Source organism: Gasterosteus aculeatus, chromosome 16 (genome assembly GCF_964276395.1).
Source record: "Gasterosteus aculeatus chromosome 16, fGasAcu3.hap1.1, whole genome shotgun sequence".
Lineage (NCBI taxonomy): Eukaryota > Metazoa > Chordata > Actinopteri > Perciformes > Gasterosteidae > Gasterosteus > Gasterosteus aculeatus.
The window spans coordinates 5883987-5910957 of NC_135704.1; the positions used below are offsets into that span (position 1 = coordinate 5883987).

General features: G+C 48.4%; 1 protein-coding gene across 5 annotated transcripts; it reads left to right on the forward strand.

Moving 5' to 3' along the window:
- The first annotated feature begins 6680 nt into the window (after nt 1–6680).
- On the forward strand, nt 6681–26891 carry slc39a10 (solute carrier family 39 member 10). Of its 5 annotated transcripts, none has more exons than XM_078090072.1 (11): nt 6681–6929; nt 12433–13009; nt 14772–15890; nt 16018–16186; nt 21754–21929; nt 22087–22251; nt 22334–22442; nt 22529–22840; nt 22975–23055; nt 24544–24734; nt 24812–26891. In XM_078090072.1, the coding sequence occupies exons 3-11, from the start codon at nt 14793–14795 to the stop codon at nt 24962–24964; spliced, it is 2454 nt and encodes an 817-aa protein (XP_077946198.1). In that variant the 5' UTR covers nt 6681–6929; nt 12433–13009; nt 14772–14792; the 3' UTR covers nt 24965–26891. The 5 variants fall into 5 exon arrangements, with proteins under 5 accessions (XP_077946198.1, XP_040057315.2, XP_040057318.2 ...); XM_040201381.2 differs by having other exon boundaries at nt 6712–6929; nt 12433–12544; XM_040201380.2 differs by lacking the exon at nt 6681–6929 and adding an exon at nt 10023–10196 and having other exon boundaries at nt 12433–12544.
- The last annotated feature ends 80 nt before the right edge of the window (nt 26892–26971 follow it).

Sequence of the window (26971 nt, forward strand, 5' to 3'; positions counted from 1 at the left end):
CTCCACAGCTATTTATTTGCTAAAGGTTCTCTGTGCCTGTGAAACAAACAAAACCTGTTTTTTTAACTTGAACTCACAAAACCAGTTCTGTTCACATTCATGTTCAGCAAGCGTTCAGTTTTCCTGCCGCATCATCGCCAACAGTATACCAGCACAACACGTTTGCCACCAATGCCTCACTTTTTGTGCATGTGCATCCTCTTGGAAAGCGGAAAAACAAAACCCCGTGTCAGAAAATTGAATCCAAAGAGGTCAAAAACTCCCCCGGGAACCTTTGACATCATAGTTCAACATTGTGGGAAATAAACTCACTAGTAGTAGTTTTACAGTCAATTAGAATGAGAACTCATTAAGAAAGCGAGTAACCTAATTGTAATTGTAAATTGGCATGAGGTCATTCTGACAACATAATACCTCTCAAATTAGGAAAAATTACCTTAAATAATCCAGTTATTTCTATGACTATAATAGAGTTTTGGGAAAGCTCAATTTCATGTCCCAATTATGGGTTATTGCAGTTATTTGCATTACCATCAGGAAATATGTGTCCTTCCATGTCCTCTATTATTTCCAAAATGTATTATTGAGGGTGCTAATTATTATCCAACCAGCTCAGAAAAATCTGCCATCTCATTCCTTCTCATCTGCCATTCTATCATATAATTAAAAACAAACAAACAAGACATTAGTTTCATAATGTTGACCCCTGACCTCTGAGTCGCAGGTCACACGAGTTAGGAAGAAAGGGAAGACTCATTCCCCTCGCACTCTCCTGCCCTGTTCCATGACAGATGAAGAATGAAACATGGCCGGCTTATTGAATAACCGCATCGACGCTTGTGGCTAAGTATGCTTGTGATCTCTCAAATTAAACTGATGGATCATGGCAGCACGTGGAAAAAACGGATTTGGGATGTCAGGATCGAGGCTCGCCACAGCCATCAGACCAACAGTTTCCATAACAAATGTGACGGGAAACTCGTAAAATTATGATAATGATTGGGTAGTGTAATAAAATCTGTATATATCAAATCACCTTTTGTATTGCTATGCTGAGCTGCGGGCGATCGGTGACTACAGAGGCCTGTGGAAAACGAGTGATTGTGCATTAGTGCCAACGTGTGAAAACAATTTTTTTCTTCCCAAAGATAGAAATGATAAAAATGAAGAATTCCCATGCCAGTGAAATAAAAATGTCAGCATTTATTTTCGTCATGGTGTGTGAGCTGCGATTCTAACTCCTTGTGATGACTGCCATACATACCTGGAAGATGTGAAATAAGAAAGGAAAGGTTTCTGTCTTACAGACTGCATCTCTTTTTTGGGGCAGCAATAATACAAAGCTGCAGCATGTGTTTGATCACATCTGACATGCGAAATAAGGATGTGTGAACATTGCACTTAATGCTTTTGTGTGCTTGTGTTTTTTTGTCTGTTGGCATGTTGCAGAACGAAAAAGAAGAAAGCTAGAGCAAAAACAAGAACAAAGGGGGAAATAGTTAATTAATTGGGAATAAAGAATGACACCCAGAACGTACGCTTCATCTGACAGGTCTCATACATTGTTCTGTGTGATCTCCTGAGAAATTAGGTCTACGTAGGTGTAAAAAGTACAAGTGGCAGTGATGCAAAGAGTGAGATGGTGGGGGGAGGAGGGTGTAGAAACCCTCCCTGCAGGTGAACCGCACTGGATTTTTCACTTTTAAACATTTTAAAAAGGTATTTATTGTAACTCTGTTTTGATTTCCTTCAATTACTTTGCGATTCTAACGCCGATGGGCCACGTAGCCAGGCCCTTCAGACAGGACCCCACGGAACCTGCATGGGATGAAACCCAAGGCCTGACACAAGGGCGTGGTTTCTCTCATTTACGGATGCACAAGATCAACCCGTTAGTTCAATGCCAAATGTAAAGATAATAAGACAGAGAGGCGTCCTTTTATTTCAGATGCCATTTCATCTGCAGCATTAACAATGCACAGTAGAATAAGCGCGGTTTCATCAACCAAGCACCAGATGAAATCAAGGGGCAGGCCGTGGAACCATTCGCGAGAAGTTTAATTTCATCAGAAACGCGGCAGATTTTTGAAAATGATTCCATTGACTCATAATACAGAAGAAACAACATTTTCCAACAAGTACAAGACGGCAAGGAAAGCGTACATTCTCTTGTCACACAGCATAATAGAAAGCACAATGTCACCAAGCGCTTCCTTTCATCTCGGTCACGTCACCGAAAGCAAATGAAACACATTTCACTTTGATCGGCCTCGTGTGTAGACGTGAGATTTTGAGCACCTTTGAAATTATGTTTCTCCGCAGGGAGCCTTTTGAACGCGACTGATTTTTCCTCTGTAAGATCTCAGAGTGGGAGAAATAGTTACAAAGCTACTATTGACAGGAGGAGCAGCGGCTGAATTTGAGGAAAATGTCAGGGCTGTCAGGAATGACAGGCTCTGTGTGTGGAAAAATACAGGATTTGGTTTGGTGGAGTAAAATGTTCCCTTTTTTTGTGAAGAAATTTGCCCTTACTGTGCTTGAAGGAGCAGTGAATAACATGTTTAGGTACTAGACCTACAGTACCCTTTCATGTAGTTTATAGTCAAGCTGGCAAGCCTTTTGTTATGTCTGTAGATTTCCGTTGTGCGGTTTAAGGCTTAAGTTCAGCTTCAGATAAGCATCAACAGTAATGAATGGCTCACTGCGTCCTCTTTTTGCTTTAATGGATGGACTTGCTAACACGCGGCCCATAACAGATTTATCGGGTCATAATATGTCAGACTGCCCCCCAAGTGGCCAAACAAACCTGTCAATCTTTACACATTAGCAACACACCTGTTATACCCGGCTGTCCACAGCACCGATGCTGTAGAATCTCAATGCCCGGACATCAGGATTCAAAGCCAGCGATCTTTAAAGGGGCTGTGCGAGAAGAGTGTAATTGCACGGTGTAATTATTGAATATAATAAGATTGGTGTATGCTGTAATAGGATAATGGAAAAAGAAAATGAATGTAGGATCACAGTCATCATTTTTGTGCACGTTGAATTGTAATACTGCGAGGTAGTCCTCAAACCTCATCAGTGGATATTCATGTGAAGCAACAGCAACCCTGATGGAGATTGTTGGGCGCTCTCGCTGTGCTCCCATCGATCCAGGATGTGAGAGCTTGGGGAGGGTGGGTGTTGCTTGGCGAACAGAGTAGTAATTGTGTGTGTGTGAGCATGTGTGGTGTTATAGCTTGGCAAAGTACAACAAACCTGAGGGGAAACAAGCCATTGCACTCGCCTTTCTCCAACCTCACCCAATTAAAGGGAATGAAAAATCCATGAAGGCTCATTAGACGGGTTTACAGGTGGCTAATGAGCTGATATTTAAAACTTGTCACTTGCCGTCTCCCCTCTCCGTCTCATTGTCTCTCTGTCTTTGGCTGCCCTCCAGGGTTGAGCGCCAGCGGGTCTGCTGGGGTCCCAATATTACTCTGCATCAGCACGATGTCGCCCAAGAACACACACACACACACACACACACACAGTATCGCCAATGCCTATTTCCATCTTGTTGAAGGACCCATTCAATACGGACGACCTTTGAGACTCTACATCGACTCTGGTAATAAAATAGTGCAAATGACTGAAATGTAGAATTTCACTTGTGTCGGTAATTATGAACACGATGGCCATTCAAGCCTGCGAGGCCTCGGGCCGGTGTGTAGAGTCGTACTTGTTGTGCTCATCGAGAATCACCTCGCACCTTTTAACCGCCGTGCGATAAAAAGGGCAATTTCAGCAGGAGTCGTCTCTCACCCCCGTCGTCTCTTCGCGAGGCAAAAGCTGCGTCAGGTAGATTGCCTGCAGACCATAACCACTCAAGTTGCATTGCAGGAAATATTACCTCAGTAATTTGCACCAAGAGGCATTTCTGCAGGAAATGGCTCCCCGTGCCGGGGTGTAGGCGCGTATACGGCCGGGGCTGAGTCGAGCTCATATTTCAATGCGGCTGTTGGCAATTTTCATCCTCCGTCTGCCGGGGCCGGGCACTGGCTAAATGACAAAGCCACAATGGCAGTTCCACCGTTGCTCTACGATCGGCCGGGACCCCATGACTGGAACGCAAAGTGGGAACCTCGGCCACCAATCACTTGATATTAATCGCTCTGTGATTAGGATGGACAGCCGACTTGAGAACGGGAGTGGGGAGGAGCTGGGAGGTGGACTTAGCTGGCGGGAGGCTGTCTCTGCTCAGAATGTCCAAGTGCTTCATACTCGCCTGTCCACACACACACACACTTTTCAGCCACCTATATGTAGACAGTGAAGGTGAGTGTTTTTTTGCTACCGCACTGCATAATAGAAGTTTCAACGGTTGATGGATTTCTGGGAGCAATGCATATGAAATAATTGACTGCTTAAATATAAAGCGGTTTGAAGATGGATGGAGATCGAAGGTAAACGCAACAGAGACGATCAACCACTGAAACACTTAGTGTTACACAAAAATCATATTCATCCTGATATTGGTATAATAGTGTTTTTGTAGAATTTTGTTATGAATGTTCGCTTCACATTCATTAATGTGCAAAGGTAAACACCACAATAATATCTTGATAAGTTGACAAAAAACAATTAGATTCGTATTCATGATTTGAGTATGTTGAACAATCAGAAGCCACTTGTGTTGCACATACAGGAAATTGTCTAGGTGATCGGTGCTATACAAGAATGGAAGCAAAATTGAACAATACATACGGATATGTTAAAACATATGTATTTAGATATATTTTGATGGTGAGAAACTGCTGTGCAAATGTCCGGGGGACATAGTGTTTGAGTCAATGACTCTGACTCAACTGAGGGGAGGAAGCTGTTTCTGTGGCGGAAGGTCTTGGTCCTGATGGACCCCAGCCTCTTGCCTCAGAAAGTTTGTGTCCGGGGTGAGAGGGGATGGCTACAAGCCGATCACCCTCTCTGCAGAGCGAATGACACGCTGCAGCCTGCCCTTGTCCTTGGCTGTGGCTGCAGCGTAGCAGACGGTGATGGAGGAGCAGAGGATGGACTCAATTGGTGTCAAATTCCATCATCATTAACTTTGGCAGGTTGAATTTCTTCAGCTGCCTGAGGAAGTACGTCCTCTGCTGAGCCTTAGTGAAGAAGCCGATGTCCAGCACCCACTCGAGGTCTTGTGATATGAAGGATGGAGCAGAGGCACTGCTCAGCGGTAACAGGCAAATAACCAATGGTGATGCGGGAAGGTGGGCCTGCGTTCCGTTCCACAACTACCAACGCTGTCTTTGGAGCGTTGAGCTCCATGTGTTACATCCGCACCACATCACCAGTTGGTCAATCTTCGACCCTCATCGGACTCATCCGCACCAGAGGGTGGTGTCATATGCCAAATTATGTTTTGAGTTTGGCGGAGTGGTGACTGGAGGTGCCGCTGTTTGTGTACAGGGAGAAGAGACAGTTGATAGGCACAATGCTTCAGGATGGAGGGAGAGACAGAGTCTGGGCCGGCTGCTTTCCTATTAACGTCCCTCTCCAGAATCGAGAGAGGCGGTGTGATGGAGGATGTGGTGGGTTGTTGGGACGCGTAGGCTCTTGCTTTGCTGGTTTTGTGTGTGAAAGCCAGCGAGAGGCTCCAACAGAAGTAAAACAACAACTTTTTAAACTTCAAACTTCTGTATAAAATCAATGTTAGACTGTTTTAGATTCATCCCTAAAACCGTCTACTGTATGTATTCAATATACAGTGCCAGACAAAAGCTTGGACACACTTTCTCATTCAATTGAATATATTGATTATTTAAAATGTCCTTTCTTGCTTCACTAAAAACAGTTGTCTTTACCTGCAACACACTAGCAGTAAAACAAGCACCAATAACAAACTTTTAAAGCATTTACAGGTATATGGATGGTTAGCATTCAAAGTGAAACGCAGATTACAAACCCAGAAAAAACCTACAATGTTCAGGATTAACATGACAAAGATATTTCTGATTCTAGTTTGTGGTTCTTTATGATGAAACAAAGCACCAAAGGTTCCTTCTTATTTTCTTGTCATTTTTTCAGACAGTATTGTAAAATTTCCTAAAACACCGTTTGTTTCTAATCCCAATAGAGTTGTCAATTTCTGTAAAGCGTCTCCTCACGTATGTATAAAAACAGTACGGCAGACCTTGTACTGACACTATAAATGTGTCTTGATTGAAAACTTTGAGCAAATGAGGAAGCGACACAGGAAAGAGGTCTGATTCAGCTGGATAGAAAGCATAGCTCCTCTTTCCTTCCTGGTTTATGGATCGCAGTACGTACGTATTGTCTTTTTTCATTGTGTCCTCATTATGATTGCAACTCATTTCTCTTTTACTATTTGTGTGTTACCTTGCGGTATTTCATCTTATTCAAGTAGAGCCGATAATAGTGTATTTATAGTTCAGTCTACTCTTTATTTACCACCTTCATATGTCACAAGATGAAAATGAAAACAAATTTCGGTTTTCAATCGAAATTAAATGGCTCAATTGCAACAATACAGATTTAAAAAGGAACCTCTGGTGTACTTTTTGAAGGCATGAAGTAAAGCGTCAGCCAGGCACAACACTTCATCTTCATGTTGTGATAAACTGTCTTGATGACGCATCAGGGGAATTTGCTCATCCTCGCCTGGAACCGGTCTGATCCTCTAAACATCATTTCCTCAGCCGGTCATATGACAGCGCACAAACAATCTGGCGGAAAAGAGCCGTCGCTGATCTCTCAGTGCTGTGCGCACATAGCGCAGACTGGTAGTTCGTTCATCCGCGATACTACGCAAAGTTCGCTAGACGCGTTGGTGAATCACTGGCCTTTCGTGCGCTGACGTAAGCCAGGCTTTCCTTTTTTTTTTTTGGTACCGAGCGGAGAGGAGATGCACACGGCACTCGAGTGAGGTAACTATAAAAACCCATTTGTTGTCATTCACTCCCACAACATGGACTCGGGCAGCCTTCCCCGCGACGTGTAGATGTTACTAACCGCTACCGTGAGCATGTGTTACGGAACCTCAGGCGACATTTTACTAGCGTCGCTCTCTTCAGGCTGCGAGCCAATATCCCCCGCGAGTCGTTTGCTAGCTAACGTTAGCCCGGGCGAGCCGTTCCCGTCCTGCTCGGGTTAGCGTTAGCGTTAGCATTAGCCCGTCTGAGAGGAGCGGCTCTTGACCCGAACCAACGGCCGGCAGTTCTCGAGCCTCCGGCTCGCGACGGACAATGGCGACCAGCTCCCGTGGCGCGGGTGAACGCGTTTTGACGACTTTTAAACACCGCCGCGTTCTCAAGGACGAGAAAGCGAGGCGCGTTGTGCGCGCCACGTGCGGTGGATAAGCCCGCTACGGTGACTGATGTGCGGCACCGCGTCCGTAACGTGACCGCTGCATTCAAATCGAGACTAAACGCGGGTGACGCGAGTTGCTTATAATAACAGCATCGTTCTTCTTCACTCAGTGTATTTTCACGCCCCTCATTGGACGGACACACTACGCTGACCGTTTTTGGTCATATGTCAATTCGTAATCAATGCTTAATGTCCCTGCTTATTCAATAAACCGTGGGCCGTTTTAAACCAGTGTGCTGGTGTGAGAGGAGCTTTACACCACCATTAGTACATGACTATTGGTACAAAAGAGGCCCCAAATGCATGTTGTGAAATGTTGAATCCTTTGCAGTAACTATGTTCCCCATTGTCCAGTCAACCTAAACTAAACTGCAGTATTTAGTGTCTGTGGAGAATTTAATCCTGACCTCATATTTTGAAAGACCGAATGAACGTACGCCGCGTGTTCCCTAAAATGTCCTCGTATGATCCTTTTTTGATTATTTTTCTGAACCTTCAGAATTAGAGAAATTATATTCAGATGTGCATCAAGTTGTATTTGCTTTCCCCTCATATATATCATGTATTATACCCAGTGACTTCCACAGTGCAAATCATTCATTATATCCCTTTCCATTTACACAAATGTCATTTTGAGATCCTGCTACTGAAATAAACCACATAATTAAACCACATTTAAGCCTTGCTCAAAATATGCAGCAAGTTGTGTAGCTTTTATTTTGGCCCTGCCTTGTTAAAGTAATGGATGGCTTCTGTTAACAAGCCATATGTAATATATAATGCTTGTTTATACACTTTAATATTCGTTAAGAGGTAATGAACAGTACTGCAAAATGACAAGTGCGGAGGAGAACTTGTATCTGTTGGAACCAGTTGAAATGTTCTGTGTGGAACATCCTGTCATCACCGTTCTTTCTCTTTAACCTCAGCCTAATACAACATTTAATATAATATAACGCACAATATTCAGTGTTGATATATGTTTGCAATCTGGGCCTCCACATCCTCCGGGTGGATGAATACCGCAGGTTTTCTACACCGCTGAGGATAACGGCTCCGTTATGTTTTCAGTACTTTACTGTTCTTAACTCACATGATGCAAGACCAGCGGCTCAGTTGGAGCTGTTTTTTCCAAAACCACGTCCACAGGCTGAGCAGTAGTCAACATGACTTGTACACTGACCTTTTTGTGTGTGATATTGGTGCAATTCCTCTTCGAGTTGAGCTGCATTACGGAACGCTGTTTACAACACACCAGTAAGGCTCTATGATTGCAGCAGACAGCTTGAAATCACGGCTAAAGGAGCAATCGGCACACGTAATAAAGCAGCAAACAGCTATTAGGCTACGTGAAAATATAGAGTGGAGTCCCGTCTACCTGACCAGAGAATGAAGTCAGTGTCTCTGTGTGTTGTTTTCCGAGCTCGTTGCACTGTTGACGCATGCGGGTCGGTCACGCGTGTGCCGCACTCAAAGGCAGTGGCAGCCGATAAGTTAACGTCGTCCCCAAAGGCCGCGTCCTCAAGAAGCCCCCGTTAGCCCCCCCCCAGCACGCCACCGCAGCTCGTGAGAGATTCAATGTGAGAGAAGAGTCAATCCTAATGTTCCCAAAACTTAAACCCCTTTGCCATTAAAACTCTCACAATGCTGAGCCTGTAAGGGACGTTTTGCCTTTTAATCGAGTTAACGGCCCCCAAAAGTGCACTTACTGTTCGTTATTGAGTTTTATAAAAGGAAAATCGAGGCTCAGCGAACCGTTAAAGAGGGGAACTCTGGATATTTTTATCCGTGAATTACAATGCAACCGACTTTGTCTTACATGTATAAAATATGCTTGCTGTCTTAGATATTGGTGGGTTTTGACTAAAGATTTAAAGTGGTCCTTCAATATGCGGATAGGAAACCCACCACGGTTCTGATTCCACATTGTTTTGCTACTTATTTGTCGGTGTGCTGTGATACGGAGAAAGCAGACGCACCGAACGCGGGATTACACCCGTTTGTCTGGACGTGGGAATTGTGCTGGGACTTTCTGTTGTTTTGCTTCCACTGAGGACAACGTGATCGTAGGAAGGCGTTCTCATCGTGACCCGTGCTGATGCTAGAAAGAAGTCTCAGGGCTCCATTTCTTTAGATTTTCAATAACTGTTCTTTGTTGTCTTTGCGTACATGTTATTGGCTGATTCCGTGCCGGTGTCGGCAGGAGCTTACAGGATGTTCAAAGTCAGTCCGTGATTTGGGACCCACTTTCAAGTTCCCCTTTAAAAGCCCAAATCATTAAAATACCATGACACCGTCCCTGTTTCCATCTGCATGTTTCTTATAAGAACTGCCTAAACATTGATCTTTTTCTCTTTTTTTTTGTTCTCACCACGATTACAATCTGCTTCACACGCAACACCATTCCCACACCCCTGCTGTTTCTATGACATGACACATGCATCTTTGAGTCATGCTAGCTGACATATTTCTTTCCACGTGAAGCATCGGTTCAGTCCAGACCAGCACTCACAGTTTTAATACACTTTTGGTATCTTTGACTTCAAGTTGCTGATATTACATCAGGGTAAAAACCCCATAGCGGGTTGACTAAGCTCACCACAGTACACTTACACACACACACACACACACACACACTGTGTAGCTGGTCAGGTGCTCCCTGTCTGCTCAAACATGCAGACACACACACAGTCCCAGCCTGCGCCTCCCCTCCTCCCTCTTCAAACTAGTCACTTGACTCAAAAGCCTCAAAGACATTCAACCTGTTACTTAAGTCAGCGCCGGTGCTCCTGTTGTCTTTGCTGCAGGCTCACTTGTGGCCGACGGTAAGCATCGCTCTGTTTTGCCGTCTGCGCAGTGTGCTGGTCAGCTGCTTGTTGTGTTGACTCTTCCCCTCTACAACCAGGAACACACTTCCAGGCTCGCCGGCCTCCGTTACACATGCAGCATCCGACCAGTTCCCCCCGGAGCTACGAGAAAGCGGAATTTCACGTGGCGCTCGCGAAGTTTTGCTGGTTTGGGGGAACCGGGGTGTGTGAAAATTTAAACCTCAACCCCCCCCGACCTGCGTAGTCGGCTGTGATGGGTGCCGTTTATCAGGCGGGCCCCCGAGACCTGCCGCGTGACCCGTTCCACGGAACCGCTACTCCTGATCAAAGGGTTGCTGGCTCGGCGTGACAAAATGACTACCCTCACCGCCGTTTGGGTTTTTCCTCTGTTCTTTTGCAGCGGCAGTACGGGGCGGTTGCCCACACAGCAACAGCAGCCCCGTGTCTGTAAACATGTGTACCTGCTTGTTGAGCCTGTGGTGAGCTCACGTCCTGTCCGCCGGCCCCGGTGACGCATCCCTGCGTGGCCTCGCCACTGTCGGAATGACCGCTTAGGAGACGCCGACCGGTAGAGAGAGGCGGGAAGTGCTGGAAGAGCCTTCCTTGGCATCGCGTCCAGCTGGATATACCGGGTGGACATCATGTTAACGGCATGCGCCTCGTTGCAATGAAGTGTGAGCGGGGGGCAAATAAAAGCCCCGCGGTGCCGCCGCGCGACCCGACAACCAAACCAAACAGGATTCCAACGTACACAAACAAAAGCCGGCTGCACCGCGAGCATCGGCTCAGGCCTTCAGGCGTGAACGGGCCCTGATCTTCACGCTCACTGTGTTTTTTGGGTGGGGTCAACCTCGGAGGTCACACCCGCCCTCTTTGTACACCTTGCGCTCCGTGATGTTTGCCTTTGTCTCAACTCGCCCGGTTGGAGCCACTTTGGGACGTGTCGTTCCCTTTCCCCACGATGGCGGCGCACTTGTTTAAAACACGAACAGCAGATATTGTAGCGTTCATCCATTTTAACGCAGCTCTCAGGCAAAGCTCAGAGTGCGATGAATAAGGAATCAACAAGAAGCACTTATTTATCTCTGACCTGTTTTGCCATTTAATGGTCTTTGTTTGAATAGTGGAGGGGATTTGTATCATTCTTTCCTCTTTAATCTCTGCTGCCCCTGCAGACAGCAGCTTTATACGGATCTGTACGGTCGCGTGAGAATCATATGAAACAGCTTAGGGGCCAGAGCCACTTTTCTGAGAGAAAAAGGCTTGTGTTGCCATTAACAACCTGGGAAATACATCAGCGGCATGGAGAAATGATGTTGAAGAAGCTAAATTGAAAGGTTTCATGTAGTCGGGGTTTGCAGCTGTTCAGATCCCTCATTGACATATTTATTCGTCTTGTATCAGGTTGAAGTGGAGAGATTCAGATCATCTGGTTGTGTAAGTACCCGCTGCTTTCCGTATCATCACCGTCACTTTAAATTTAAAAAAAATCAGCTTTTATGTTACCACTTTAAATACATTCTATTTTTTTTTTGCTAAAAGGAACAACAGGGGTCATGGCAGGGTTTGCATTTTTACATCGGTAGCCGATTTTCTTTTAGAACAAATTCCTGGTCTGGTGAACTTTCTCCACTTTGTTGCCGTCAGCCGATGAGAAGTCATTTGCACTTTTACATGAATTGGTTATTGAATGCACCCGTCAGCCCACCCGCTGAAAGCTCTTTTTTACTCCTTTCAATCTCCTTATTTAGCAGCAGACATTTGGACTTGTCGCAGAGGGAAAGGCACAGGTGGGTCGCTTCTCAGGCTGAGGCCCCATTTGCGATATCAGGACCCTGAAAGTGAAGCTTCTACGTGGAGTTCAGCCCTTATCAACTTTCCACTATGTCCTTTTTTCTTCTTTGACGTGTCAAATTGTGTCCTGGGAAAAATGTGTGCTTTGCTGGCCGCCCCCCCTAAGGGGGAGCAAAAACGTCAGCCGTCATGAGGTGGACAGTGAACTCCCAGAATGCACCTGGCGTAGCTGCATCAATCTGCCCGTTTCCCCTCTGGATGGGAACATCACCTGATGAACTAGTCATCCTGATGGTGGCTGTGGTACACGTGTTGAGTTTAGTTGGATTGATTTGGTTTTTCAAAAGGAGCCGTTGACGGTCCAGCAACGCTCGGGAGGAACGACTGTTTTTCGGGTGATTCCTAAATTCACCCGTCTGTCCATCTTTATATTTTCCAGAGTGCACGGTTCAGAAGAGTTGGAACCCCCTCCCCCCCTCCCCTCCTGCCCCCCGACCCCTCACACAGTAGCGCCTGGACTGGGGGGCCACGCAGGCGGAGACGTCTTAACGGTGAGTTACCGTGTGACGGGATTATTTACTTGTGTTTGTTGACCCGAAGCGGCTGAGCGAACCAACGAGTGCCCATTTATTCTAGTATGAAGTCATACAAGGTGATATTTAATTCTCCATTTAGTGCGGGTGGGGGGGCGGTCACGCTTTCACTGCAAGAGGAAACTTGTCATGGTTACGGAGTAGTTGGGGGCCTCTGTAGCACTCGATTGAACTCTCCCACTAAATAGACATGATCTTGTTTCCTCCAAACAACAAGCACAACAAAAGACTCCAATCAGGATCACACAGCCGGCTCTGTTGCTGCCCAGGGGGTGTGCTCTTAGAAATATGCCCCCCCCCCCTCCTGCTGGAAGGTTCATAGGTCACTGCAGCCTCATGTTTATAAACAGTGTCTAGCAGACAGCCGTGAAGTCTGCAGGGCGCCATCCTTCACTCCGTGGCCAAACTTCTCTTCACACAGCGGTAAGTAGCCGCGCTTCCAGCTTCTGGGCGGAAACCTCTGAACAGGAGTTGCAGCTTTTATTCGCCGCGTTTTCTTTCTCCTTCTTTTTTTTTTCTGTTTCCGTATTTGATTTGTTGACGGCCTCTTTGAAGTTTCGTGTGGTTCGTGAAGACGCGTCAGTGAGAGCTCAACAAGAAGCGTTGGATTCATTCCGACTTTACGTGAATACTGCTGACAGAGCGCTCCTGCACACGTTATATGGGGAGACGGAGGTGGTCGTTGGATGATAAGATGTTGAAGTCGTCTAGACCTTGATCAGGGCTTGATGGAATTAACAAGGGCTTTTTCAATGGTGTTCTTTGTGCACGTGTTGAGTGGGAGCCATACAAACTCTACATTGATCACAACACCGTCGGGTTGATCCTTTTAAATCAGCGGATTGTTGCGGGTTTATTTTCCCACAGACAAAAAAAAAAGGAACAGCCGATTTGAGATGTCGTTGCTGCGTGATGTTTTATTTGTTTTGTTTTTTAAGTGACCTGCAACGCGTTAGTTAGTTTCTAAATTCCTCGCTTCTAAGTTGGTGTATAAAAAGAAACCAGTATCGATATTCTGGGGTCCTATTACTGCACGTTGTGACATGACACCTGTGAGAAACAAATCAGAGATGTTCCTAACATTCAGCCTCATGCTCAACACAAGTCTGTTCCCCCGAGACGCCGCGCCGTACATCCAGTGTTCGCTAACAAGCCGCCTGCCAAAGGGACTCTGCTCTCTTTTGCCCATTATCCACCTCGTCCTGACCCCTCCGTGCTCCTCCTCCTCCACAATCACCCCCCCCACCCCCCCCAACGCATCAACCAACCCCCGGAGCCTCGCAAGAGAACTTATGAGGATCATTTGACTCGGCGATATTGCCGCTTCAGGCTTTTTGCGAGTCGCGGTGGGGGAGAACCAGCTATTTGTTACACAGCTCACCGCAGAGCGCCGGCTCTGAACGGCTCCCTGATTGGGTTACGAGTTGTGTTATGCTAAGCTAATGTGAGCAGCTTAAGGGGTTTGTCTGCAGTGTTTGTGTGTGGTGTGCACGGTTATCGCCTTGGATCATTTTGTGTGTGTAATTTATGATTATGAGGAACCTAATCTAGACTCGGTTGCACTGTGCTAAGGAGGCTCTTTGTTTTATTGACGCGGTAAAGTGACATCGTAATGATTAATCTACACACACAACAAAAGAGTACATCAAATATTTTATCCATGATCGTTTCAGTTGACTTTCACTAAATCCAAATTAAACGCGTCAGAATATAATGTAACCTTACTGACTTTCCTTTTAATTTAATTTAATTTGACAGTTGTTTTACAGTGTTCTGTTTATCAATGTGAGGAACTATTTCTTTCCAACTTTCAATGTGCAGATATTTCAGCCAGCAAAGCATTTTGAGCTGTCAGATTATAGGACTGACATTTGAACTGTCCCACTCAGCTGATAAACCAACAAACAGGATTAGAGGTAAAGTTGTGGTTATCATCAAACTAACTAAACTCAGCGAGGACAGACGGGGCACGATGCTGCTCCTCAGACTGTGAATCCAAGGACACACAAACTACAAGACGTGAATTGTTTCATTCATGAAATCGAGAGCATTTTAGAATGATCATCCAGTCTCACACTTGGTGAGACTAGTTAACCTAGTTTCTTAAGCTGTTTTCGTAATTCTAAATACATGACAGGAAGAAGAAATGTGATACACATTCTGCTTCCCTTCCTTGTCTTTGCAGGGGACCAGAAGCAAGGGGACCATGCGAGTCCACGTGCACACCAAGTTTTGTTTCCTGTGCGTGCTCACCTTCCTCTTCCATCAGTGCAACCGCTGCCATGGAGACGGGCACAACCACATGCACGGCGGACATCCCCATGCCGACAACACCCACAGCGACCTGCAGATCTCCGAGGCCCCGTACGTGAGGGCGGCCCCTCCTCACGGGGAGTCTCTAGAGGAGGAGCAGCGCTTCTACATCCAGGAGCTGTTCAGCCGCTACGGCCAGAAGGACCGGCTGGACTTCCAGGGCTTCCAGAACCTGCTGTTCAGCCTGGGCCTGGGCGAAGTCAAGGTGGTCGACGTGGACCACGAGGAGCTGGGCCACGACCACGTGGCCCACCTCGACCTGGTGGACGTGCAGGAGGGGCTTCACTCGCACTCGTCCGCCAACGAGGAGGCCGGCCAGGGTCACCGGCACGGCCATCCGCACCACAAGGCCGGCGCCCACCAGCCGCACGCCACCGTCCGTTCCCAGCACACCACCGCTGCCAGTCCCGGCGGCGGAGCGCAGAAGGGCCACGACCACGTCGATCACGACCACGTCGATCACGACCACGACCACGTCGATCACGACCACGCCCACGTCGATCACGACCACGCAGACCACGGCCATGACCGCGCAGACCACGCCGATCACGACCACGCCCATGACCACGGCGATCATGACCACGACCACGCAGACCACGCCCATGACCACGGCGATCATGACGACCACGCCCACAATGACCACACCCCCGGGGTGCTACCGGTCACAGAAGTTCCTCCCTCTCCGCAGTTGAAGCCGTCCCGAGTCCCCCCGGCGCAGCGGTCCTCCCCCGCCACCACAGAAAGTCGGCCCAAGAAGACGAGAAACCCGTCCCGGACCCGAGGACAGCGAGGGCAGAACGGAACGCCGTCTGTTCCGCTACCACAGTCCAAGGATGAGGACCAGCATCCCGGTCACGACCACGACCACGACCACGGTCACGGGCATTCTCACAAAAAGAGAGAAGCCCCCGGAGGGCGCGACACCCCCCCGACTTTGCCAGTGCCCGTCCCGTCCGGCCACCTGGAAGGAATGTCTCATCAGCACAAGGAGGTAGGACATGTCCCACTCAGTCAGTCTTTCTTGCCTCCACATGTCCGTTTTAAATGTGTTTTTTAATGAAATTATTTTACAATGGTTTCTCATGTTCATCCTGTTCCGTCTCCTCTCCTCCCTCCAGTGTTTGAACCTGACTCAGCTCCTCACCTACTACGGCCTCAACCCCGACTCGCTCATCTCCCCCAGCCAGTTCACCTACCTGTGTCCCGCCCTGCTCTACCAGATAGACAGCCGCGTCTGCATCCGCCATTTCCACCAGATGGCTGAGCAGCAGAAAGTCTTTGCGCCCGGTAAGAGTTTCCACCCAAACAAGGCTCTGAGCAGCAGACCGGACCCTCTGTCCGTCCGTGTGTCACAGTGAGAATGTGCAGGAACATTAGTAGCAGTCGCCTCGAGCACTGTTCTGCTTTCAATGAATTGCCTTCCAGCATCGGCCCACTTTTCTTCAGATGTTTGCATCTTTATTTCACGCCTGTTTCCGTCATGAATGAATCTGAAGCTGCGCTGCCGTGAGTTTGGGCTGCAAAGCACTGCTCAGCATTCTCCTTTCAGCTTTTTTTTTTTTTTTCACACCTCACATGGCTATTAACGATCAATAGCTGTCCACAGAGCAAAGAGACACAAATGATAAGATATTGCCAGAATGTTGTCATCTCCTCACTGATGTGGCCAAACAATGAGCTTTGTTTGCACAATGGATAAAGTAACAGTTCCTTTTTAAACCCATCAGTGCGTAATCACATTTGGAAAACAATCCACCGGCATGTTCGTTAACTGCAGGTCACTGTTTCCTCATCAGAACCAAGTGAGGGAAAAGAGATCTCATCATCACGGGAAGCTGGGACAGTGTTTCCCATGTTTGTATCACAGTATACAGAGTAAAGTGCACTTAAAGCATCAACAAGAACAAATAACTCTGTCTTACAAAGCGATATATATTATATATATAAACAAGAATCCCTTCTTCTATGTTTCAGTAGTTCTTATTTTCTGCCTGCCAGCGTTGCAGTGAACACTCACCAAAGCGTAACGTGCACGCTGACATTAGTTTAAAAGACACGCACAGTATATTGAAAGTCGATTCAAGCTTGTTTACGGCGTTTGAGACCCGGTCACATCGGAATCCTGTTGCATTTCTACCACACCAAGGCGCCGTTGACCTTTTATTACAGGGGAAGACTGTCTGATGACTTTGGGATGTGAGGCCGTCGGACTCCACCACGTCTCATGATAAGAGCGTTTCCTCCAGCCGGTTGTTAACCGTGCTCTTTGATCTTTGTTGAGTAACTACCACGGACTTATCTAGACAGACGCCTTTGTCTCACGTTGTTCCTCGGGGAGGTCTGACGTAACCGGGCCACGCGTGCGCCATGGAAACGGCTTTAAAACGTGACCAACTCTCCTGCTTTCCGGCAGCCAGGACCACGTACGACCTTCCGCGACCTTTGGGTTGTGGGCGGGGCGATCGCTCCTCCGTCAGGCTCCCGATGAAGGGGAGAAATGTCGTTGGCCATATTTAACGCTACGTGTGATTGCGGATGCAGGAGGTACTTAGTCTCATTGTGAATTGATTGGTTCCCAGTGAGCAGAGCGCAGAGCAGTTTGTGAGCTGTGATGGGCAATATTCACTGGGAGGATGTTTGCGTTCAAACGAACAGGTGGCCAGTTTGTCATTGACTCCCTTTACTGCAGCACTGTCTATGAACTTGTGTCCCGTGTTATTAGATAATTGCAGCAAACGAGCGGCCTTGTGGTGTGCATGAAACTACGACGACTACAACCGCCTCTCCTGTTTTTAAACGAGACCTCACACTCGTGTTGAGAAGAATGATGTTTAAGAAACCGCAGCAGCTGTAAAGAGCAAAGGTCAGCGTAAAAACCTGCTCCGCCACCTCGCAGTTTATGGGAATGTAAAAAAGAAAACGGCAGAGTTTATTTGAAATAATGAGCTACAGGTTGGGGAATAAAGATTGTAGATTATGGATCTACAATATACAAAAGCGGCTGTAAATCAGACATGGGGCCGGGATCTTCTGCACACCAAAAACACAAAGGATAGAACAAGAGTGAATCCGATATGTAAATCTCTGCACTGTGAGACCGTCAATCCCAGCAGGCTGCCTTCACGCCGGAACGTCTTCTCTTGTTCGTTGTTACGCTGTAATTCCACTTTAGTTTGCAGTGTAGGAAGGAAGTGCACCGGATGATCTGCACAACCTGATTCATTTCTAATCAAAGTTGGAAGCCACATTTTTATGGCCGTATACAGATGTATCTTTACATATATATATATATATATATATATATATATATATATATATATATATATATATGTGTGTGTGTGTGTGTGTGTGTGTGTGTGTGTGTGGCTGCATGCAAGAGTTTTTGTGAAGACTTAAGGACTGAATTAAACTGTCCAGACAGCAATTACTTGAGTTTAACAGAGACATTGGAGGATCTGATAATCTTTAATTATTCAACACACACTTCCCTCCGGAGACACCTGTACCGCGCGTGCCTCGGGCAGCAGCGCGCCGCCACTGAAAACAGTCATAAAAATGGTAATGACGACGAGCAACTCCACACGAACGAGTCAGAAGGGCAGCGGCGGCTCCTCATTAGCGGCCAACTAGAGCCGCTCCATTTTCTGCAATTTGCACACCGCGAGTCAAACACGGGGCGCAATTGCGCACCGAGAAGCTACCTCTCGTTTACCTCCCGCCAGCATCCACGGGGGAGCTCGGGAAATTTGCAGCAGAGTTTTCTCTCCGGTCCCCACACCCTTCGATATATATATTTATATATATATATTTTTTTTTTTTGCACCGTGCCAATTAGGAGAGCCTGAGCAACACCGAGGGCCGTTCCTTTCCCAAGCTGCGGCCCAGAGGAGATGCGTAATTGGACGCGGACCAGTGGGTCTCCCAGTCCTTCTCTTCTTTTCCGTCGTCGCCGCGCCCCCACCGGCCTTCCTCCACGTGCGCACACAGAAGCGGGCCGGCGTGAGCGTAATGAGATAGAGCGGTAGATGAGCTGTGTGAGCGCAGAGGACCCTCCGGGGGTCCGGTCGGTGTGCGTTGCTCCGCACGATTTCGGCAAATAAGGAAGCGCTCTGCCGTGGCGCCTTGTGACTTTCGTCCGGCGCATTGAGAACTGTGGCAGCAATAGAACGAAGACGTTTGCGTCTGCGATGAGGAAATGGATTCATCGTGTCCCGGTTGCCCCTCCTAACAATAAACGGCTGCAAAATGTGGTCTGAAAAATGTTTGGCTGATCGGGACTTCTGTTATTTTATCATGCTAAAACCTAATTAATGCACGTATTAGATATAAATACTGCTCATTGGTAGAAAAGAAAACCGAAAACATCCTCTAGGCAAAACAGGATAATAGCAGTAATGCTACGATAAATGCCCCAAACATTTGCAAACACTTTTTATGATTTCTAAGAAGAAATAAATGCTCTTGTTTTAAAAATACAAAGCCTTTGCTAACCTTGATAAATGTCCGACACTGCAAATGTAATCTAAAAAATACAAACCCAGCTTGGATAACTACTTTTGTTGCATGTTGTTAACCCACCCATGTGTTGCATTCAATGTTCCTTACCAGTACCAGGACAATTATGGTCCTAGTTACAGTAAAATAGACCAAACCGCATGATATGGTTTAGGGCGGGGCTATCTTGTGAGTGATGGGTCGTTACTGCGGCATGATCCAGTCCGAGAGCTGCCCGCATATTTGTCTCGACTGTTTCAACCGTGTGAAACAGGTTCATGAAAGATAGTTATTGAAACATTTTGTTCACCTAGAAATCTCAACATTCACTTCATCATTTCTTGTCACCAACAAAATGCCAAATTGTCACAATGACTGTGGTCCAATTCTCATCCAGCCTCTGCGTTCCGTACCCTGTAAGGCAGCGGGACTCATTAACGCAATGATCAAAATGTAGTTTGAGTGACAAGTTGGTTATTGAATCAGCGTGGCTGCTCTTTTCCAAATGGTTTCCAACGAGAGTCAGGTTGACTTCCCCAAGGACAAAAAAACACTTTAAGAAAGTTCTGTTGTTAATAGAAAAGGTAAATCTAGCTGATGGCTTCTAAGAGTTCTGAATGAGTTCGGTGCTCGGTTGTGTTTTCACTCAAGGGGTCTCGAGCCTTAAAGGAGCAGTTCACCCCCACATCAAAACACGTTATTCTCTTCTTAACTCTTTATTTTTACTCATTAACTCTGGTGCTGGGTTTGACGTATCTGGCATACTGTCTACGTCTGGAACTACTGTGACACCCGGCCTGAGGTGCACCTCCGAAGTACTCAACAGTCGTGGCGACGAACGCCATCATCAAAATGCCAAACGCAACCACGTCTTCCATCGTGGCCTCAGAGGACGCGTGTAAACCTGTAATAACGATTCAAGTAGCAAACTTCCCCCGATCTTATGAGGAAGTGGCTGTAATCGGCACAGAAGCATCGGGGCCTTCCTCTTCAGTCAAATCTCCCCCCTGGAGGGAACTCCAGCCTCCTGTTTGGAGTGAGGAGACGGCTGCCAGAGGGGAGACTGAGGTTTTTTTGCAATGTTTTTTAATCCTACAGCTGGGTAATGGGACAGTAACAGCTTGATCCAGCCCCTCTAAAGACTACTCATTCAGCCATACGACATTTTTCAGATCATCTCTTCACAAGCAACACCACCTGGGGCCGATTAGATGAGGAGAGGAAGTGTGTCTGCCACTGGGATTCTAATGTTTGGAGTCATTTCTCCCCTCCGGCTAGATGGCAGCTTTGCTTCTTTTGTTTAGATGAATTAAGCTATATCAGGCTCAGTAGTTTAAAGGGGGGGGGGGGGGGGGGTTCGCCTGTTAAACTACGGTTGAATCTTCCCTGTGACAACAGAATGTGGTTGTGAAACAAAGGATCAGTCATTGCACATAATGACATCATATGGATGCGGTTACTAAACGTAAGAACGAGCCTATTAAAGAACGTAGAGGGGGGGGTAGTTGTTTATGAACGAGGGAGGGGGCACCTAGAACCATTTGTCTGGGGCCCGCGTGTCCCTTCACTTCCATTGGGCTTCCCTTCACCTCTCAGCAGAGTTGGACCCAAAAGTTCTACTAATTCCAATTTGACCATGTGACCCAGGCGGCTCACTGTGCACCACAAACGCATGGGTCTAAAACAAGGACGAGTATATCGACCAATAATTATTTATTTACGATCCATGATAAATTACTCAAGAGATTAACTGTAACTTTCCACCGATTAGATTCAAGTATAATGAACTGGTCACACAGTTTTAATCACAAATAACAGCTTATTATATCAACTGGTGAGGGCGGCGTACTTGCTTTAGCTTCCCTCTGCGAACGTACAGCCTGCTGTGACTTTCCCGCTCAATCCTCCCGCAGAAGTCGACCGTCTGTACGATGCGCTCGGGTCCTATAAACCAACGGGGACCCGCCGTCGCTTTAGCGAGCACGCCGCCGGCTTCGATGTGACATTGAATTTCATAGGACATTAAACATTTCGTCCTGCCTCACGCCGTCTCGCACCCTTCTGATGCGCGTCCTCGCCTGACAGATTAAGTGATCGTGTACCTTTCTGACTCCGTGGCCCCTGAATGAAAAATGAGGCGAGCCCAAATGTCGCTTCGCGTTTCTTGCTCTAGGTATCCTGTGTCATTGCAAGGACACGCCGGTGTCCCTCCCCCTCTGAAGGATAGTCTCCTTCACGTGCTAAGTGGACGGGAACCACTGCTGTCGCTGTCCTTTTTACGGACGGACAATTAAGCAAAAAGCGCTGCGGCTCCTTGCAGAGGAAGCGAGGAAGTGACTCGTCTCTGTCTCCGTCTCCAGGGTGGGTGTGGCTGTGGGGGTTCGTGTCCATCACCATCATCAGCCTGCTGTCTCTGCTGGGCGTGGTGCTCGTGCCCATCCTCAAACAGTCCTGCTTCAAGTTCCTGCTCACCTTCCTGGTGGCGCTGGCGGTGGGCACGCTCAGCGGCGACGCCCTCCTGCACCTGCTGCCCCACGTGAGTACCGCGTGTGCGCCGGCCAGGCAAAATGATTATTGCACTCTAAGATCTGAAATGACGTGAATGTATAAAGTGGCACGAGGGCAACATTCAATTAATCAGCCTCGCTCTCCTGCGTGACCCCTCCCTCTCCGTTCCCCCTCCTGTGGCACAGTCTCAAGGGCCGCACAACCACGGCGAGCGCGGGACGGGGAAGGAGGTCGATATGGTGGAGGACTTTGACGGGGTTTGGAAGGGCCTGACGGCGCTGGCCGGCATCTACCTCCTCTTCATCATCGAGCACTGCATCGGCATGTTCAAGCACTACAAGGACCACCGGGTGAGAGGGAAGGCCGCGCGCCGCCGACTCGGCCGACACGGCAGCGTTTGGCGCGTATTGACCTCCCGGTGCTGCTTCACAGGGCATGAAGAAGGCGAACGAGGGGGGCAAGATCGGCAGGAAGCTGTCCGATCACAAGTTGAACCGGCGCTCGGACGCGGAGTGGCTGCACCTGAAGCCCCTCGGGGGAGGTGAGGAGCGCGCCGTCGGCCCCTTCGCCGGCTTCTTAGCGGCGCTCTGTCGAGCAATAACCTCTCTCCTCCGCCCCCCCCCCCAGACCCCGACAGCAGCGCCGTGTCCTGCGACAACGGTCACAACGACACGCAGCTCTCGGAGCTTCGGCCGCCCGACTCTCCCACCCACAAGACGCCGCTGGCGCCGGCGAACGTCCTCCAAGAGCACCAGTCGCCCGGCAAGGAGAACGGAGGCAAAGCCAAGCACCGCGGGGGGCACTCGCACGGCCACGGCCACTCCCACGGGGGGAACTGCCACTCCGACCAGGAGATGAAGGACGCCGGCATAGCCAGCATCGCCTGGATGGTCATCATGGGCGACGGCATGCATAACTTCAGCGACGGCCTGGCTATAGGTGGGAGGTTCTATCGAAGCCGGTTTGTGTCTGCGGAGACTCTTTATGCTAAGCTAATAGGCGCTAGCTGTATCTTCTCAGCTCCTCAGAGAACGGGTCTAATTCCCTCCCCCTTTACCTTGTTGTCTCTGCAGGCGCGGCATTCAGTGCAAACCTGACGGGGGGCATCAGTACATCTGTGGCTGTTTTCTGCCACGAATTACCTCACGAACTCGGTAAGTTTCAAGCACAACCAAACGGGTCATTTTCTCGTTCCAACGCCTCATTTATTCAACAAGTACAACAAAGACAGGTTGGCTCATAATGATGCGTCTAAATCGCTGCCCTTCTCTTCTTACTTCCACTGAAACTGTAATCAGAAGGAGGCTGGCGCCGTCTTTGGTCCCTCGGTAGCTTGTTAAAACCTGTGCGGTGTCAATAAACGTCACTCCTCTCACTCCAGGAAAACGTACTTCTCCTGCTGATTTAATGGCTTTTCTCCCGTGACGGCGGGCGAAATGGCCCGTCAGCGCGTCCGTCAGCGGGGACGGTGGACCGTGGCTGGCACGCCTGGTTCACTGCGGTCGGGCTCAAACATTTCCTCAGAGGAACCATTCGATTCAGTTTGACCCGGCATTTTAGTTTAGTTTTAGAGTGGCGCTTTATTTATTTATTTATTTATTTTTTTGTTTCCTCCTCCGCCTGTGTGTTCGCGGCGCGGCTCGTTAGTGCAACGCTTCTGACTCCTCCCCCTCGTAGCATCCCCGCTCATAGCATCGTGTTCAGGGGGCCTCTGCCTCTGTTACAAACATCCACGTGGGGAGGGGCTCTTGTTGCTGTGTTAACCGGCTTCGGGATCGAACGCGCGAGCGTAAACAACGGCCGGACCCGGATGTAGTTTTTTCGTTGTCTCCGTTTTGACTCCGTCGCACTCGCGTTTCCACGTGGCTGACTGCCGTCTCAAGCGGCACGTGAAGATTTGCGATCAATCTCGTCTCTGCCCCCCCCCACACATTTCATGTTGTCTCCACGCCCGCTCTTCAGCAGCACTTTACCCCCGTAGGGCCCGTCAGACGAAGCCAGCAGTCTGACAAGTGCACCTCGGAGTTCCTCCACAACACAAAGCCCCCCCGCCCGCCCGCCAGGCAGCTGGATGGCAAAGATGATGATTATGTGGGTTCTTTAACCACCCGGAGTGAAGCTAATTGGCAGTGATGGGTTGTTAATTGCGGCAGATGAGGTGACGACGTGTGTGTCTGACTGTTGGATGGATTGAAACCATGGGGGGGGGCAGGAAACGGCAAAGTAAGAACTCCACTGAACTTTGGTGCGTGTGTGTGGGGGGGGGGGGAGGGGTCGGTCTGCCTCTCATTTCTCCCCTTCCCTCCAGTTTAAAAAAAAAGAAAAGAAATTCCGCGAGTTTGATTGACAGATGAGAGCCGGGTGGTAATATATTCATTGAGGTAATTAGCAAGGAAAATAGGCCGCTTGTTACACGATGGGAAATGTAGGCCACCGTCTTCTCAGCATTCATCTCGCTCTCCAGATCCACGGCGTTTCCGCTGAGGCTCGGGCCCCTTCCCCCACTGCGCCACGCCCGAAGAGGGCACGTGGGCGTCCACTTATCTGCTGCTTTGAACCTTTGGTGAACAACTTGTGTCAGAAGAAGAGGCCGGTGGATGGGTGGTGCTCTGCTGGTGTTTAAACGTGTGTGTGTGTGACAGGTGACTTTGCGGTGCTGCTGAAAGCCGGGATGTCGGTGAAGCAGGCCATCTTCTACAACCTGCTGTCCGCCCTCATGGCCTACGTTGGCATGGTGATTGGCACCGCCGTGGGCCAGTACACGCACAACGTCACCAACTGGATCTTCGCCATCACGGCCGGCATGTTCCTGTACGTGGCGCTGGTGGATATGGTAAGTTGGCGCGCTCGTATCGAAGCCCCTCCCCTGACTCTGACCCGGATCACCTGACCCCTTTGTCTCTTTCACAGCTGCCAGAAATGCTCCACGGGGACAGTGAGGACCACAAGCGTTGCCAGCTGGGACACTTTGTCCTGCAGAACCTGGGCATGCTGACCGGGTTCGCCATCATGCTGCTCATCGCCATCTTTGAGGACCGCATCGTTTTCAATTTTAACTTTTAGTCGAGGGCGGAGGGTGCGGGGAGGCTCTCGGGAGGTGGGGGGGTGGAAGGGAGGGAGAGCCCGACGCCGATCGGCTCTGGTCCTCCTTGGCCTTAACGTACTTCCATGGAAACACAGCGGCCCGGTCTCGCATGCGGTGAGGGTCTCCTCCATTCCAAAACATGCGGCGGTAAGCTGCCGCATATCTCATGACTCTGCCCCTCCCCCACACGTCCAACGCCGGCGCCGGCCCGGAAAAGGAGAGCGAGGCCGCATGCGGATACGCCGCCTCTGCCACTAAGATCCATCTAAGAAAAAAAGAAGAAGAAAACAGGAAGGTGGCGTTCCTGTCACGACCCGGCAGCTCGCCGCCTATGCATCATCATCATCATCATCATCACCACCGCCTGTTGTACGCTGTGTCGTCGTCGCCCCCCCTCACCTCCCTCTTGTCGTATCCATCCTGTGTCCCGCCACGGCGCGGTTCTCTGTGGCGAGGCCCGGCCACCGCCGCTGCGTCCCGGATCTACCGCTTAGACTCACATTGAAAATGTAGCGACGGTGTTCCCCTGGCCTTTCATTGTAGAACATTTAAAAGGCTCAGTGATTTTCTTTTCTTGCTTTAATTTCTCTCCAGCTACGCCTTTTTAGAGTGTTATTGTCTAACTGGATGTAGCTCCTCGTGATAGTTAACACACCTGCTGAAGCCGTTGCTAGTTAGCATTTAAACACTTTCCATGTTTTGGTTTAAGTAACTGGACTTCGAAGTGTCCGACCAATTTTAGTTTAAGGGTTTGACAATCTGTCGCCGTTGTACCTTTTTTCTTTATAAGAATCAGCAGCTTCAAAATGTGAATTCAGACAAACTGTTGTAGTTTGCGAGCTTTATTTCAGGTGTGTCTGAGGTGCGTATTCCAATCAGAGCACCGCGGACATTTCCTCCCGTAAGGCGGACTAGTCGTCGCACTAATTCAGACTCCTTTTTTTTACGGCGAACTGTAAATACTTGATCACTACACCTTCAGTAGTCGGGCAGCAAAAATCGCTGTTTTGCCGCCGCTTAAAAATCGATTTGAAAGTACTGTCAATAAATGAACTTCCTGACAATCGCGAGAGGGGTGAAACGGCGCCCGCTTCTCTCGTTTCACATGGGAACCGTTTACTGAGCACGGGAGTTATTAAGCCGGAGGACGTTATAAGAGGGACCGCCCCCCTCCCCTTACATTCCATTGGCTGTCCTTAAGCGAGCTAACCTGGCCTCAGCTGCTAGAGCATGACGTAAATGTGGCTTCATCTATCCTGTCACTGTGTGACGTCCATCATCTTAAGTCTCAACTGGCGTTAAACCGTCGGCAGTCACACGGAAGTCTCGTCGTGAAGAAACGGTACAGACGTTGTGTTGAGTGTACGCTTGATTTGGTTCTTTGTCGACCCATCAGAAGCCTTTGTTACTTCTTAAGTAGAGTCGCGTGAAGATGCCGAGGAGATGTTTGGGGCGCAGTGCGACCGCTGGTAGTAGTAGTGTTGATGCAGAAGAGGGAGCGCACAACTTTTCTGCTTCACTGATTTTTTTGACAAGCATTTTATTATTTAATCTGAATGCTTGGTGTCGGAACAGATGGAAGTTCAAAGTTCATAATTGGAAACATGATTATTTGATATAGATATATTTAAGAGATATTTCCGATTCTGATTGCTTCTTTATTTCCTGTGAATCTAAAATCCAAACTGTACTAACGAGTTTACGGTTAGCTGGTGACACTACGCCCCCAAAGCGTGTTTATTGGGTAAAACAATGCCTGTAAAATGAAGGTTAATGATAGTTTTCATTTTATCTTTTTTGTATGTTTATTTAGTATTCTGGATATAAAATGCTGTGTTACAAGTGTTACATTCTCGCTGTCTGTGCATTCTCCCCATCACGGAAGGAAATAAACTGATGAATAGATATGTGATGTTTCTGGTGATGTTACAGAGAGCATATCAGGACGTCTCTCACTGCTGCAGCTTCGGTTCCCAGATCAGCAG